Below are 14,923 nucleotides of genomic sequence, written 5' to 3' on the forward strand. Positions count from 1 at the left end.
GCAAAGTGGTTGAGGCCCTAAGCGCTCTGCTTACTCTCCTTATGCCTAGTGGCGGCCCTGCTCTGGGCCCATGGAGAACAGAGTCTGGAGCCAGCAACAACACCAGCGCGGCCAAACTCACTTCACTCGCACAGCATTGACAAGAGACATCATACTGCACTCACATCAGGGCTGCTGACAGCTTTGGCCAGGCCCCAGGACAAAGTCATCTGAAAAGGCCCCAAACCCACTACATACAATGTCATGAGGACTTGTCTGGGCCACCTTTCTCCGTGGGCCTGGAACAAAATACCCCTTTGTCTCCCTCTGTTGGCTACTCTGCTTGCACTTGCTGTGTACTGTATGTGTGTGTGTGTGAGAGTGTCTTTGAGTGTTATATTGTTTCGGCGTGGCGAAAAGGCGATTAAATACGATCGTCCTAAATTTACTTTCCCCTCACTGCAGGGTCATGTTCTGAGTGTGTGGGTTGGTGTGGTGTGTGGAGGAGAATCTGAGAGCTTCTGGAACCTTCTTTTTTCTCTCCTCTCCCCCACTTGGCAACCGCTCTTGTGTATGAGAGTTGTGTTGCCGTTTTATGTGGCTAGAATGGCATCGCTTTGGTCTCAGTAGCCTCCAGTACTCAACTTGGCAGTCAACACAGAACACCAAAAACACCCCCACTCCACACACACACGCACACCCAAACGCCCGCCCACACACAGGCACTCACGCGCGCACACACATGCACACACAGAAAGAGATCAAGTTTTGTCAAGACATTTTATTACTAAAATTATTCTTTTTTTCCTAAGGCAGCAGTTTGTGTGTCCACAGATAGTCTATGTTTTGGAGTGATGCAAAATAACAGTAGAAAACAAAATCATTGCCCTGTGTGCTACAAACTTCAGTCAAATCACGACCAAACAAAATACTTCATTAATATCATCAGCTTCCCCTTCAAGTTTGCTACTATTCCAAATAAAAAGTGACTAGTGTAAATTGGCGGTATGCAAGAACAAAATATTTACACATTATTACACACCCTCAAAACAAAAAAACATTGAGGCATCACCACCAATTTCTACAGACAACCTTTCCCAAAAGCAAGCCAGCTCCACTGAACACGACACAGTGATTGACAGGAGACTGCTGCCAAAACAATATACATCTTCTTCTTCATGATAAGACATCAGCGTTTCAAGTGGATGGTGGTAGTACAATCACAGATACGTTTTAAGACATGGTCGCCCAGACAGGCTTCAACACCAGACTCCACCAGTGTTTTCCAACCTTTTTTTCGCCTCATGTACCCCTCCAAGCCTTTTTGTTGTGCCATAAGTAACCTCTAACTCAGGTTCTATTGTATATTTCTTTCTCTATCCCAATGTGTCTCTTACATACATCTATCATACTTACATTTTTCCAAGCACCCCCCTGCAGTGTGCTCGGGTACCCCAAACAGTACACGTACCCCTGGTTGGGAAACACCAGACACTAGACGAGGGTGAGGCTGGCAGTGGGGATGGGGGGTGGTGTGTGTGTGTGTGTGTATGTGTGTGTGTGAGTGTGTGTAGGGTTGGTGTAGTATGGCAAGATGAGAAGGCTGTTGATTTCAAAAGCACATTCTCTTCACCACCAGAGAACAGGTGGAGCTAATCCCCACAGAGGAAGTCCAGAAGAGCCCTGGTCCTAGGGGGTGTTAGCTGCAGAGCCCTGGTCCTAGGGGGTGTTAGCTGCAGAGCCCTGGTCCTAGGGGGTGTTAGCTGCCACTGTTCTGCCCAACGCACCTTAGTCCCCCACCATGCTCTGCTCTGCCGCCTTTTGTATCAGCTGGGAGAATCAAGAGACTGAGCATACACTGCTGTGTGTGTGTGTGTGTGTGTGTGTGTGCGCCAACAGATCTCGGAGAATCAGGAGACTTGAGCATACACTGCTGTGTGTGTGTGTGTTTGTGTGTTTGTTTTTGTAACGGAGCGTGGAGAATCAAGAGACTTGAGGATACACTGGTGTGTGTGTGTGTGTGTGCGTGTGTGTGTGTGTGTGTGTGTGTGTGTGTGTGTGTGTGTGTGTGTGTGTGTGTGTGTGTGTGTGCGTGTGTGTGTGCTAATGGAGGGTTGAGACTCTTATCTGCTGCAGGATTAGCAGGGCTGGGCTGAGTGGTTTTCACAAGACTACAGAGCTCTGGAGAGTAGTACAGTATTTTCTTGTTCCTGTAACAGGACACTTCCACAAGTTTTGTTGAAGCGTACGACTTGGTAAGGTCTTTCTTGTGTTATGTGTAAGTCCATCTGTCTGTCTTGTCTTTGGTCGTCAATTGATTGAAATGTGTTAGGAGAGTCGTTTTGAGTCATCAGTCAAAGCAAAAAAAGAGGAAAGAAATGCAAGAGCGAGAACATACCGAGTTGAAACTGAGGACAACACACTCTTGTCTCAGAGAAACGCTATTCAGTGACATCAATGCCCAGTAAAAAAAAAAACAAACAAACAAAAAAAAAACCCTAATGACAAAACACCCAAAAGAATATAGCATACATAAGTTGCTTTCCCTCCAACTTGGACAAGAGTCTTTACATTAAACCCCACACCACAATAGCTCACACGTGAAGCGTACCCTGACCCATTTCCTACTAAGGTGTCTTCAGCATGTGCTCACAAATGTCATAGACACCTGATATGCTAGCGCTTACAATATATACATACATGACACATCACAGGGATATAAAGTAATTTCTTTCCACTTCACCACGAGGAAACGCAAATGAAAACTCATCTGAAATCAGGGCAAGTCATACATATACAGTGCAACACATTTGGATCCACAATAAGTTGGTCTTGAAGCTTGCTGTTGGTGCTGTGTGTTTTAAGCAAAGACAGCATCTTATGAAACAGCTCTTCAGCAACATATGAAGATTAAATACATAATGACCATTGATACATTGTGTGCTTTTCCTCGTAGCATTGATAATTATGCCCTGTACCGATATAAACAGCTAACTCACTCACGGTAAGTGTGTCTGACTCAACAGTGTGGGTACGTCCTCATGATTCAGAATCTGCAGAAATGATACAAAGTACTCTTCAGTGATTTCTAATGAATGATAAGTTGTCGTGTAAACAAGAATTTCTGTGTTCATGAAGCATTTGTTATCGATTTTACAGCAAAGGTCACATTTAAAGAGTTCACATAATTGATGGACAGACACAATTAACTGAAATGGACTCCTTGACGAGAAAACAAAACCCCGCAAAAGCTCCGCAGGGGTGAGTGCATTGTTGAACAATGTCCAGCAACGTGATTGAAAGGGATAAAACTGAATTTTCTTTGTGCAAAGAAAAAGGTCCACAGTGCTCAAATAAAAAGTTAAAGAAGAAAAAAAACCTCTTCACAGATGTCCTTCTTTGACTCCAGTGTTCTTCATTGTCCACGTTTTTTTAAAATTCGTTTTTGTTTTGTTTGAAATGGCAAAGCAAAACCATCTTCGTTTAACTTTGTGACTGCACAGAGTTCAGGTTTCAGCAAAATTAAAGACAGAAAACAGGGTGCTGATTTCTCAGCTTGTTGTTGTGCCATTTACTTCATATTTCATCACAGTGTGCCAAACGTCTGGCTTATGGGTGTGAGGTGACTGCTCTCACAATGGGACTATTCTTCTACTGTATGTCTGACAGTCCTCTGGCTCTCCTTCTACTCAAACCAACTTCCTCGTTTGATCGGCATCCTTCATCACCCACCACAATCCTCCTCCTCCTCCTCCTCCAACTCTTCCCCCACCCCACCCTTGTATGAATGGCCTTGTATGCATTGTTTCATCCATCACTACTATTTTTTAAATGTCTTTGGGTTCTGCATGATTTCTCTTTTTTTTTAAAAACATATACATCTAAAATTGTTCTTTTTTCCACCTGTATGCTTTGTGCTTGATATTATTAAACATTTTATTTATACAACTTTTTTTCAGCTGGAGGAGGAATAAAACTAGTAAAAAAAAACACCAAACAAATAAAAGAAAAATAAGTTTGCATGTGTGTGTGCTTCACATAACCCCATACCCTGGGGCATGCTGCCCCTATGAACAGTATGCAATCCCAGCATGCAATGCGAGAGGCGTGGCTCAGTCAGTCCGGCTGCATTGCGTTGCGCTGCGCTGTGGTGTGAAGATCAGAAGAAGATGACGTCCTCTTTGCTGATGTCCTCGGTGAGCGGCTTGTAGGGGGGCGGTGGCAGGCTCTGCACGGGGACCTGCACAGGGATCTGCACCTGGCTGGGGGGCCGGCTGTGGGGGATGAGGAGGTGCGCCGGCTGGGGATGGGGCTGAGGAGGATGAGGGGGAGGATGATGAGGAGGGGCTGGTGGAGGGGACTCGTAGTGCAACTCTGGAGGATGGTTCACAGGCTCTGTGGGGAAGCCCATCACATACGCACGCACGCGCACACAAAAACAAAAGTAATTAGCATTGAATTCATGAATCACACCTGAGTTGATTTATTATTATTATGTTTAATTCTGCTGCCATGTAAGAGAGAAGCTGTGTGTGTGTGTGTGTGTGTGTGTGTGTGTGTGTGTGTGTGTGTGTGTGTGTGTGTGTGTGTGTGTGTGTGTGTGTGTGTGTGTGTGTGTGTGTGTGTGTGTGTGTGTGTGTGTGTGTGTGTGTGTGTGTGCGCGCGCGCGCCTGTGTGTTTTACCTGGGGGCTGGATGTGTATCTGGCTGTGGTGGATGGGGCTGATGGAGCGCTTGGCCCTGAGGGAGCTGTCGTCACGAGCACTCAGCTTCAGAGGCAGCATCTGCTTCATGTCCAAGGAGGCTGAGGGGGACACAAGACACATTGAAAACTGTGCCTCTGGTTCTTGTCTTTTTTATTATAAAAAAACAAAATCTTAGAAGCTTTTAAGCCTTTATTTTGAAGAAAATCATCTTTTCGCAATATCAAGTGTTCTAGCCTTGCCTTGGTAGTGCGTGAAACGCTCAGTGATTGGATACTCCACCGAGATCACCAAAGTGTATCCAATCACTAGGCGTTTCACGCAGTACCAAGGCTAGAACATTTGACATTGGGAAATGGTGAGTGAAGGAGAGACAGGACGTGAGTGGGGAGAGAGAGACGTGGAAGGAGCGGGAAATGACCGTGGCCGGAATGGAACCCAGGTCGCCGGCGTAGCAGTCCAGTGTCCAGCCATTAGAACCAAAGCTGGGCCTGTGTCTGGTTCTTGATTGTGATAGGCTGAGATTTGGCATTCCAAGCGTTAGTAAAAGGCTTATACAAACAGCATTCCAATGAAGATTCTACACACGACTCCGCCTTGCGACGTACTCCAACTCCCCTCACCCTTTATAAATCGAAGAGAATGGTCTATTCGTATTGTCTGCAGTTACATTCTTTTCGTTTTTTGTGTGCTTTCACTGACCAGAATGACTGTCAGTTTGAAAGTTAAGTGGTTTGAAGTGACATGATTAAAACAAATGTTATGCCCATTAAAATAATGGCATTTTAACTACAAAGAAGATGAGTGCCTTGGTATTCTATAACTTTTAACATCCAGATTCATTTGGTTGACACCTGTGTTCACAACACCTCACAACTAACTCAACTCCTGTCTGATAAGGGAGAGTTGCCTCTTCCTCCAGGGGTCATGCATATGTGTATGTAGAGCACATGAACTCTGTGTGTGTGTATGTACATGAACACACTCAGAGGAATCTCTGGCATGCCTTGGAAGAATCTCTGGCATGTAATTTGGAGGGAGAAACTGTATGTTACAAGAAGAGTGGATGGAAATGAGGGCATGAGAGAGAGAGAGAGTGTGTGTGTGTGTGTGTGTGAGCGTGCGCTCGCGTATGTCTAGGTGTGTGCGTTCGCACTCTCCTGAGCTGTCTGTGTGGTGTACGCCCTTACCAACCATCCCATTGCCCTTGTCTCTCTCTCTCTCTGTGTGTGTGTGTGTGTGTGTGTGTGTGTGTGTGTGTGTGTGTGTGTGTGTGTGTGTGTGTGTGTGTGTGTGTGTGTGTGTGTGTGTGTGTGTCTCACCTGAGCTCTCTGTGTGGTGTGAGCTCTTCCCCTTGCTGCTCTTCTCCTTGCCCTGCTCGATCTGTGTGTGTGTATGTGTGTGTGTGTGTGTGTGTGTGTGTGTGTGTGTGTGTGTGTGTGTGTGTTCTCTCTCTGCGTCTCACCTGAGCTGTCTGTGCGGTGTGAGCTCTTCCCCTTGCTGCTCTTCTCCTTGCCCCTGCTGAGTGCTGCCAGCTTGGTGGGGATCTGCTGCTGTACGCTGCCCTGCTTGTGCAGCTGGTTGGTGGTGCTGATCAGGTGGATGGGCACCTCCGAACCCTTGGCCCCCGCCCCCACTACCGCCACCTACAGGACAGGAGGAGACACATTCATATTCAAATAATTTGTAGTCAATTTTTTCCCCCAATTTTTTTTAAAGAACACATTCATATTGAAATAATTAGTTTTTGCAGACGCAGTCAGATAAGTTCAGATGTTCAGTTGGTGTGTTGGGCTCATTGAAATTTGCCTTGTGCCATGTGGAGCGGAGTGACATTCATCTGGCCAGTCACAAGAACACACAGGCATAGAAAAGGACACTAAAGCTACGTTCACACACGTCGCTGCTAGGTACTAGCTTCTCGCTCGCTCGCCTACTTGCTACTCTCTCATGGAACGTTCGCTTAACGCTCCCTGCAGCTTTAACTGCCAATGCACAGATGAGAAGTACAGAGCTCTGCATTCCAATTGGTTACTCGCTTACTCGCCTCGCTCGAAGTTAAAATATTTCCAACTCTGGATCCGCCCACATCGCATCGCTTGTACACTACTCGCCTACTCCTCTCGCTGGAACACATAGACATACTATTGATGTGAGAAGGTGAAGTTTCCCTCCCCCTTTTCACAGGCTGATTTAGCCTATTTTAAAAACTCACAAATGGTGTATATATGAACCTTTGAGTTGTCTGAACTGACTGGACTTCGAGGAGCGAATGCACACGCGCGCACACTAGTACACCTGCGCTCGCAATGGAACACTTTCTCTGAACATCGTCATGGCCATGGGCGGAGGCACACACAGTCAATGGCAAGATTCCATCAATGACTTTTGGGAGGGGAAATGTGTGGGGATTTTGTGTCATGTTTATTTGTGATGATCATGAATGTGTACAGGGGCAATCTTTGTTCCATGTGGTTATGTTTTGAGTATTCTGTTTAAACTGACTGTTTTTGTTTTGCGCTGGTCGGAAGGAATTGTGAGACCAATCGCGTGTAGTCATGCAGCGTTAAGTGCGTAATTTAATTAGTGAATAATTGGCTGGCCCTAGGAAATGGGTGTATTTAAGCCGTAGTCAAATCGTTGATGTGAGCGATTTTGATTGAGAAGCACCTGGTAACCGGGAGGAGGTGGCTTCGCGTAAAACTGCTGCGTATCGGTGTAAGCAGAGAATTGTGCTGTAGACTTTGCTGCTGAAGTTAAGTAATTTCGAAGAAGACTGTTGTTTATTTTGTTGGTCAGTTCAGTGTCCTGTCCATGTGTTTTGATGCCCTCGTGCACATTTATTTTCTGATGACTTTGGTGAAGGTAAATAAAAAGGCCTAAATATTTGTGATACTTCCGACTTCGTGCCTCATCATCTCCACTCCGCTCGTTACGCACACATCCTTGACAGAGGTAGCAGTCGCTTCCTCACAATTGACTTCATTCGCTGAGCGAGTAACTAGCAGCGACGTGTGTGAACGAGGCTTTATATTTGACTGTGGCCAGGTGAATGTACAGTCCCAGGAAAAAGTTTGTACACCCTTTAAAATGTCTTACATTTCTGTCAAAATTGATCATAAAACATGGTCTGATCTTCCCGGAAATCTCAAGAAGGAACAATCAGAGTCTGCTTTAATTAATTCCACCCAAACATTTACATGTTATCATATTGATCATAAGGCCATAACATTCACAGGAGAGCAGGGCATAAGTAAGTACACCCTTGCATTAAGTAGGTTTTAACCCTCAGTTAGTTGCAATATCATCAACCAGACTTGTCCTGTAGTTGCAGATCAGATTAACAAAACAATCTGTTTTGTATCTTGTCTCCCTCTTCTTTAGAGAACTGCCTCTCGTCATCAAGGTTTGTGGGATGTCTGGAGTGCATAGCTTTTTTGACTTCATGCCATATAATCTCAATTGTATTTTGTCAGGGCTTTGACTGGGCTATTTCAGAATGTGTATTTCATTATTATGAAGCCATTCTAAAGTCGATTTGCTTCTAAAGTATGGGTTGTTGTCACATTTCAGGACCCATACTCTTGTGTGCTTCAACTGTGTGACAGACTTCCTCAAGTTTTTTCTGTAAAATATCACAATAAACTTGAGTTCATTGTTCCACTGATAATAGCAAACTGTCAAGGGCCTGAGGCAGCAAGGTAGCCACATATAATTATGCTCCCGCCACCATATTCAGAAGAGGAGATGTAACCAAGAATAGCTAAAAATGGGATTCATTCTGCCAATATAAAATTAATGGGGTTTCTGTCCAAAAAAATATGGCTGCACCTTTGAGGTTTGCGAAAAAGCATTTATATGCTTCATAGAATTACTGCAAAATATTCTGTAGACCAACGTTGAAACCAAAGTTGAATTGTTCAGGGGAACACACAATGTCATGTTTGGAGGAGAACTGGAGAACCACACCTTCACCAAAACATCATCTCCACCTTTGAGTATGGTAGCGGGAGCATCATTATATGCGGCTACCTTGCTGCCTCAGGCCCTTGACAGTTTGCTATTATCAGTGGAACAATGAACTCAGAAGTTTATCGAGATATTGTACAGAAAAAAAGTGAGGTAGTCTGTCACACAGTTGAAGCACACACGAGGATGGGTGCTGGAATGTGACAATAACCCATACTTTAGAAGCAAATCGACTTTAGAATGGCTTCATAATAATGAAATACACATTCTGGAATAGCCCAGTCAAAGCCCTGACAAAAAACAATTGAGATTATATGGCATGAAGTCAAGAAAGCTATGCACTCCAGACATCCCACAAACCTTGCTGACGAGAGGCAGTTTTCTAAAGAAGAGGGAGACCAGATACATCCAGATTGTTTTGTTAATCTGATCTGCAACTACAGGAAACATCTGGTTGAGGTTATTGCGACTAACTTAGGGTTAAAACCTATTGAATGCAAGGGTGTTTTACTTATGCCTTGCTGTCCTGTGAATGTTTACATCTTATGGCCAATGAAAATATGAAAACTTGAAAATGTTTGGGTTGAATTAGTTAAAGCAGACTCTGGTTGTTCCTTCTTGTGATTTCCGGGAAGATAAGACCATGTTTTATGACCAATTTTGACAGAAAGGTGAGAAATGTCAAAGGGTGTACAAACTTTTTCCTGGGACTGTAATGTGGTTCTTGGAATCCCATGTGGAGCAGTGACATTCATCTAGCCAGAATTACAAGAACAAACTGGCATAAAAAATGACACTAAGATCTACAATAGTACCATACCTTGACTTCAGGCCGCTCAGGGTAGTCGGCGGGGGAGATGGAGAGGCTGGAGCGCACCAGGGTCTTGGGCTGCATCACAGGATCCACCATCATCTCCCCATTAAAGCTGGTGGACAGCGGGATGTGCTGGTGCTGCTGGATATATATGAGAGAGAGAGAGAGAGAGAGAGAGAGAGAGAGAGAGAGAGAGAGAGAGAGAGAGAAAGAGAGAAAGAGAGAAAGAGAGAAAGAGAGAAAGAGAGAAAGAGAAAGAGAAAGAGAAAGAGAAAGAGAGAGAGAGAGAGAGAGAGAGAGAGAGAGAGAGAGAGAGTTAAAAACGAACTTAATCTGACACTTATCCAATAACCTTATTTTTTTAGGGCACCTCAGTCATAGATTAATGTGCAGGGAAATGTAAGGGTGGGGCTCAAACCAGCTACCCTCTGATTCCAAGACCAACTACCCTGATACACATTTCATAGCTCTGATTTGGTTGCACTGCAGAGTCTACATTTTAACTGAATTTGACAGCTATTTTGTTGATGGAATCAAGTCGTGATGAGCTCTTATAAATGAATACATGTACATGTGTCATAGCTGATGGAGTAGTGACTAACTTATGTGTATGAATCAGCATGAGACCCCGCTTGCAGCACACAGTAAACAAATAATTCATGGCGAGCAGAAAGTACATCTGGCAGGTTTTATATCACCATGAATGACTTGGAGGGTTCGGAAAGTTTAGTTTGGGGGTGAGGGGTGGATGCACGCCACGGCTTGTGGAATGTTGTTCGTTTTTAAAAGCAACGGCAGGCGGTCCCTTTGAACACAGCAACTAACGAGCATGGGTTTGTGTGTCTGCACGTGTGTATGTGTGCTCGAATGAGAGTGGAGGGGAATTGCACAGTCGACACGTTGCCTGGGAAGGGTGTCGGAGGGGGGATGTGAACACATGCCACTGGTACACTAGCCTGGTATTTATGGGCCGTCGGTTAAAAGGAAAACACCAGTGAGTGGTGCGGTGCGGTGCGGAGGGCTAGGGTACAGCGGGTCGTATGCGTACGTTAAACGTTTGCAACTCTGCAGGACACTGGTGTACACAGTTGTACACTCGTGTACAACTGTGCAACAAATCAGAGGGAACAATGGCTGCCGCGAACATGATTACAGATTTAAGAGCAAACACCAGCAAGTGGTGTAGTGCGGTAGGGTACAGCGGGTCGCATGCATATGTTAAACGCTTGCAACTCTGCAGGACATTGATTTGCAGCACAGTTGTACACGAGCCAGAGGGAACAATGGCTGCAAGCAGCCCAGCGTACATGATTACAGATTTTGGCTGCTGTGTATCATTGGGAGAAGAGGCTTGCAGGCTCCTCGGCAGAGCGTGGTATCCAAATGACAGTGGGGTGCGGTACAGCGGGTCGCATGCATACGTTAAACGCTTGCAACTCTGCAGGACGTTGATTTGCAGGACAGTTGTACAAGAGCCAGAGGGAACAATGGCTGCAGCCAGCCAGCCCAGCGCACATGATTACAGATTTTGGCTACTGTGCATCGTCAGAGCAATCCAAATGACAGTGCTGGGGTGGGGTACAGCGTGTCGCATGCATACGTTAAACGTTTGCAACTCTGCAGGACAGTTGTACACGAGCCAGAGGGAACAATGGCTGCAGCCAGCGCAGTGCACATGATTACAGATTTTGGCTGCTGTGTATCATTCGGAGAAGAAGAGGCTGCAGGCTCCTCGGCAGAGCGCTCTCCAAATGACAGTGCTGCTGCTGCTGCTGCCTGTGATGTATATTTAGGCTGAGGGCACAGGATTAGAGATCGCTGTCTCAACATCGATTTCCATCATACTGCATCTGTGCCACCAAAATAACACCATAGCAGCTCCCATTCTGCACAAAAGGGGGTACTTGCATTGCATTCCGAATATCGAACTCACGCAAACTGTGCAGTACAGTAAATGAGTCAAAAATACATGCATGGAAGTTGAAAATCATGCATGCACGTCTTTGTTTTTTTCAATGTCTGCATCTGAAAGCAATCCAAGAGGGCCGTTTTTTCCCCCAAAATCAAAACAGAATGTCTTCTCTGGTGATCCTCAGAAGAGTTTTTGGGAGCTGTGCAGAAAAACACAGCCACTGTTGCAACTCACGAGGCCAGCACTGCTCCCAGCAGGAGGAGGCGGAGGAGGAGGAGGAGGAGGAGGAGGAGGAGGAGGAGGAAGAGTGAGAGAGGGAACAAAGTGAGTCTCTCCCGCAGGACCAGATGTCTGCAGCTGTGAGGACCAGGGACAGACCAAGCCAGACCAAGATCCCAGGGCGAGGGGTTTGCATGGGAGTGTGTATGTTTGTGTGTGTGTGTGTGTGTGTGTGTGTGTGTGTGTGTGTGTGTGTGTGTGTGTGTGTGTTGGATAAGAGTGAGGAGGCCAAGTAATTTGTGTGTGTGTGTGTGTGTGTGTGTGTGTGTGTGTGTGTGTGTGTGTGTGTGTGTGTGTGTGTTGGGCTAGGGGTCAAGTCGGGCAGGTCACCCCTCCTCATCCGGTACTTAAGGCATTTTCACCTCCACTAATGACCCCTTCCCTGTCATTGTTCTGCCCTGAGGTGAGGCACCAGAACCTGGGAACCAAGCAGGAGTCAGCAGGCAGCGGGGACGCAACAGGTTCCAGGAGCACACACTCACACAGGAGTCCTTTGTGGAACCCCTGGGAACGGTGGTGGCTTTCCCCCCAGCTTCGGCGTCCCTGCCTGGCACTCACAGGCACGCCATTGTATCTGTTCCGCAGGAAAGGTGACATCCATAACCACTGAAGCAGCTTATTAACTTTTTTTGAAGAGGATGGGGGTGGGGGTGACGGTGGCGGTGGGGGAGTATAGGACCTGTGTGCTCGGTTGCACCGGTGCAACAAAAGCCCCTGACTGACATCACGTAAACAATTATTCTTGGCCGAGCTCCAGCCGCTCTGTAAATGACAGGGTGCAGCAGGGTAATTATAGGTTCTGGCTTTAACCTACCCCCCCCCCACACCGTCCCCCCACCTCAGATACTTATCACCAGACAACGGGCCCAACGTTTCTGCTGACGGTGCAGATACAAAGCAGAAGAACAGAAGAGGACCTGAATTCGAGACAAGACATCAGAGCCCGCCCCCCCATGACTGGGTCACTAATGATGATTATGATGGTGGTGGCAGTTGAGCCATCACATCTTTATTCAGAATGAGGATAAGAGCAGACAGGTAAACTTGAGCTCAGGTACACGTGTTGCCAGATTGGGCAGTTTCCCGCCCAACTGGGCTGCTTAGATGGCCGTTTGTAGGTAAAAAAAAATGGCACGTAGCAGAAAAAACGCCCAGTTTTTTACCATAGAAATCAATAGAATTGGGTGGGATTTAATGCTTCCAGGCGGGTTTGGAGCATTTTTTGGCCTGGAAATTATCAGCCTCATCTGGCAACCCCACTCAGGCACACGTGAGCAAGGGCACTGTGGAGGCTCTGTGCGGATAGATGACACATGCAAACTTACCCTCCCTCAGGCGTTGGTGAGTAATTACCCATGAGCCTTTGGAGTGGCTAAGAAACCACCACAACTAGGCCTCATTCCAACACAGCTTTAGATTTTTTTCCTTTTGGGGGGGAAAAATCCCTTTTAAAGCAGTTTTCTGTTGTTGGCACGGTTTATGACCTGTGACAGTGTTTTGTTCTACTGTGTGAAGAGTTCATGATGTTGTGTGTCATTACATATGTGCTTGAGAGGCAAAGAAGCAAGCAATGTAAAAACACAGAGCTTAATTTTCATACAACTAGGGGAAGAAAAACCCACAGCATGATAAAACAGGAAAATCATGTTTGGGATAAGCCATTTCAACGTTTAGGATAAGCTCGTGAATAAGTCATCAGCCTTCATAGTGAGTCGTAACATGCAGTTCTCTCCCCGCTGACTCAGCCACTGAGAAATGGCAGGAGCTTTGTGCCAACATGGCCACCACTTAAGGCCATCAATTAAATGTCAACGGTCACTCCTATTCAGGTTGACTCATTAGACTAATATTTACTAGTATGACCAAAGTACAGTAAGTTTTGCAGCTACAAATATGCCTATTGCTGGAAATTCAAAATGGTGGACCATGGAGAAGATCCCCCTTTTCATGTTGGAAAAGAGCAATTTTCCAGTCATAATGAACACTTAGAATTTGATGGTGGTGGTACAGTAAGTACTTGTTAAAAAGGTAACATTTGTGAATGGGCAGCATGAATTCTGGAAATTAACTCCTCAAAAAACATTACACAGTGCACCTTTAAGGCCATCAATTAAATGTCAACGGCCAGTCCTCCTATTCAGGTTGACTCGTGTGTGTGTGTGTGTGTGTGTGTGATGCATCACATGAACAGTGTTTGTCCAACAGCACACACCACACCACACCACGCAAATGACCGGACGCGTGCCAGACTAATTTCCCAGTATTTCGCGAGTCAGGCCTAACTGTAGCACATGACACATGTGGAGAGAGGGGGGATAACAGAGGCAAGCGAGCGAGAGAGAGAGAGATAACTAGAGAGAAACGGACAGACAAGGGAAGTGAGAGAGAAAGAGAGAGGGAGAGAGAGAAAGAGAGAGAGGGAGAAAGAGAGAAGAAACCAGAAAGAAAGAAAGAAAGGAAGAGAGAGAGAGAGAGAGAGAGAGAGAGAGAGAGAGAGAGAGAAGAAACCAGAAAGAAAGAAAGAAAGGAAGAGAGAGAGAGAGAGAGAGAGAGAGAGAGAGAGAGAGAGAGAGAGAGAGAGAGAGAGAGAGAGAGAGAGAGAGAGAGAGAGAGAGGGGAGAGATAGATAGATAGTGAGAGAAGAAACCAGAATGACAGAACAAGAAGGAGAAAGATAGAACGAGAGAGAGAGAGAAAGTCACCAAGAAAAGATGGAGCCCTGAGGATACTAAAGTCCACAGGAAGAGTGAAGCACCTGGCTCTGGTCCAGAAGCTAGTGTTATTAACCCCAGAGGGAGGAAGTGACTAAAAGAGGGAGGGAGGGTGAGAGGGAGAGAGGGAAGGAGGGAGGGAGGGAGGGAGAGAAGGAGAGAGGACTGTACTAGCCCAGGGCAAACTGCCATGGCTCAGGAATTCTGGGGCGGAGGCTGACACCCCAGGGCAGATCTTCTTCCGTGTCCTGGCCAAGCCATGGGCCAGCTCCACTCAAGTTACAGAGCCCAGCACAGTAATGTTCACTGACCAAATTAGGCAGTAATATATACAACCACTTAGGCCTGGCTGGACATTTTATTTTTTACATTGCGCACTAGACAGGACAGGAGGAATTCCTTGATAAGAGGTGGCATAGGTTGAAGGTGAAGATTGCACATCCCAGGAAAAGCTGCAGGACAAAGGCTGACTGTTAGTTTCGGAGTGAGAGGTTTGCACACTTAAAATCCTTTTTCTTTTCTTTTATTATTTCATGGCTGAAATAATAAAATAAAAC

The 14,923-nt window shown here is 45.9% G+C and overlaps 1 protein-coding gene across 5 annotated transcripts in view; it reads right to left on the reverse strand.

Moving 5' to 3' along the window:
* Nucleotides 1-3,051: 3,051 nt before the first annotated feature.
* arhgef18b (rho/rac guanine nucleotide exchange factor (GEF) 18b) overlaps nucleotides 3,052-14,923 on the reverse strand; it is an 88,423-nt gene continuing 76,551 nt past the window's right edge. For 4 of the 5 annotated variants that reach the window (XM_063201090.1, XM_063201091.1, XM_063201088.1 and 1 more), the window contains 4 exons: nucleotides 9,471-9,605; nucleotides 6,147-6,327; nucleotides 4,663-4,782; nucleotides 3,052-4,374 (listed from right to left, as the gene is read on the reverse strand). In XM_063201090.1, the coding sequence (XP_063057160.1) occupies nucleotides 4,139-4,374; nucleotides 4,663-4,782; nucleotides 6,147-6,327; nucleotides 9,471-9,605 (672 nt within the window). In that variant the 3' untranslated portion in view covers nucleotides 3,052-4,138. The remainder of the gene's footprint in view (nucleotides 4,375-4,662; nucleotides 4,783-6,146; nucleotides 6,328-9,470; nucleotides 9,606-14,923) is intronic. The other variant, XM_063201089.1, reaches the window with a different exon arrangement.

Source organism: Engraulis encrasicolus, chromosome 6 (assembly GCF_034702125.1).
Source record: "Engraulis encrasicolus isolate BLACKSEA-1 chromosome 6, IST_EnEncr_1.0, whole genome shotgun sequence".
NCBI lineage: Eukaryota > Metazoa > Chordata > Actinopteri > Clupeiformes > Engraulidae > Engraulis > Engraulis encrasicolus.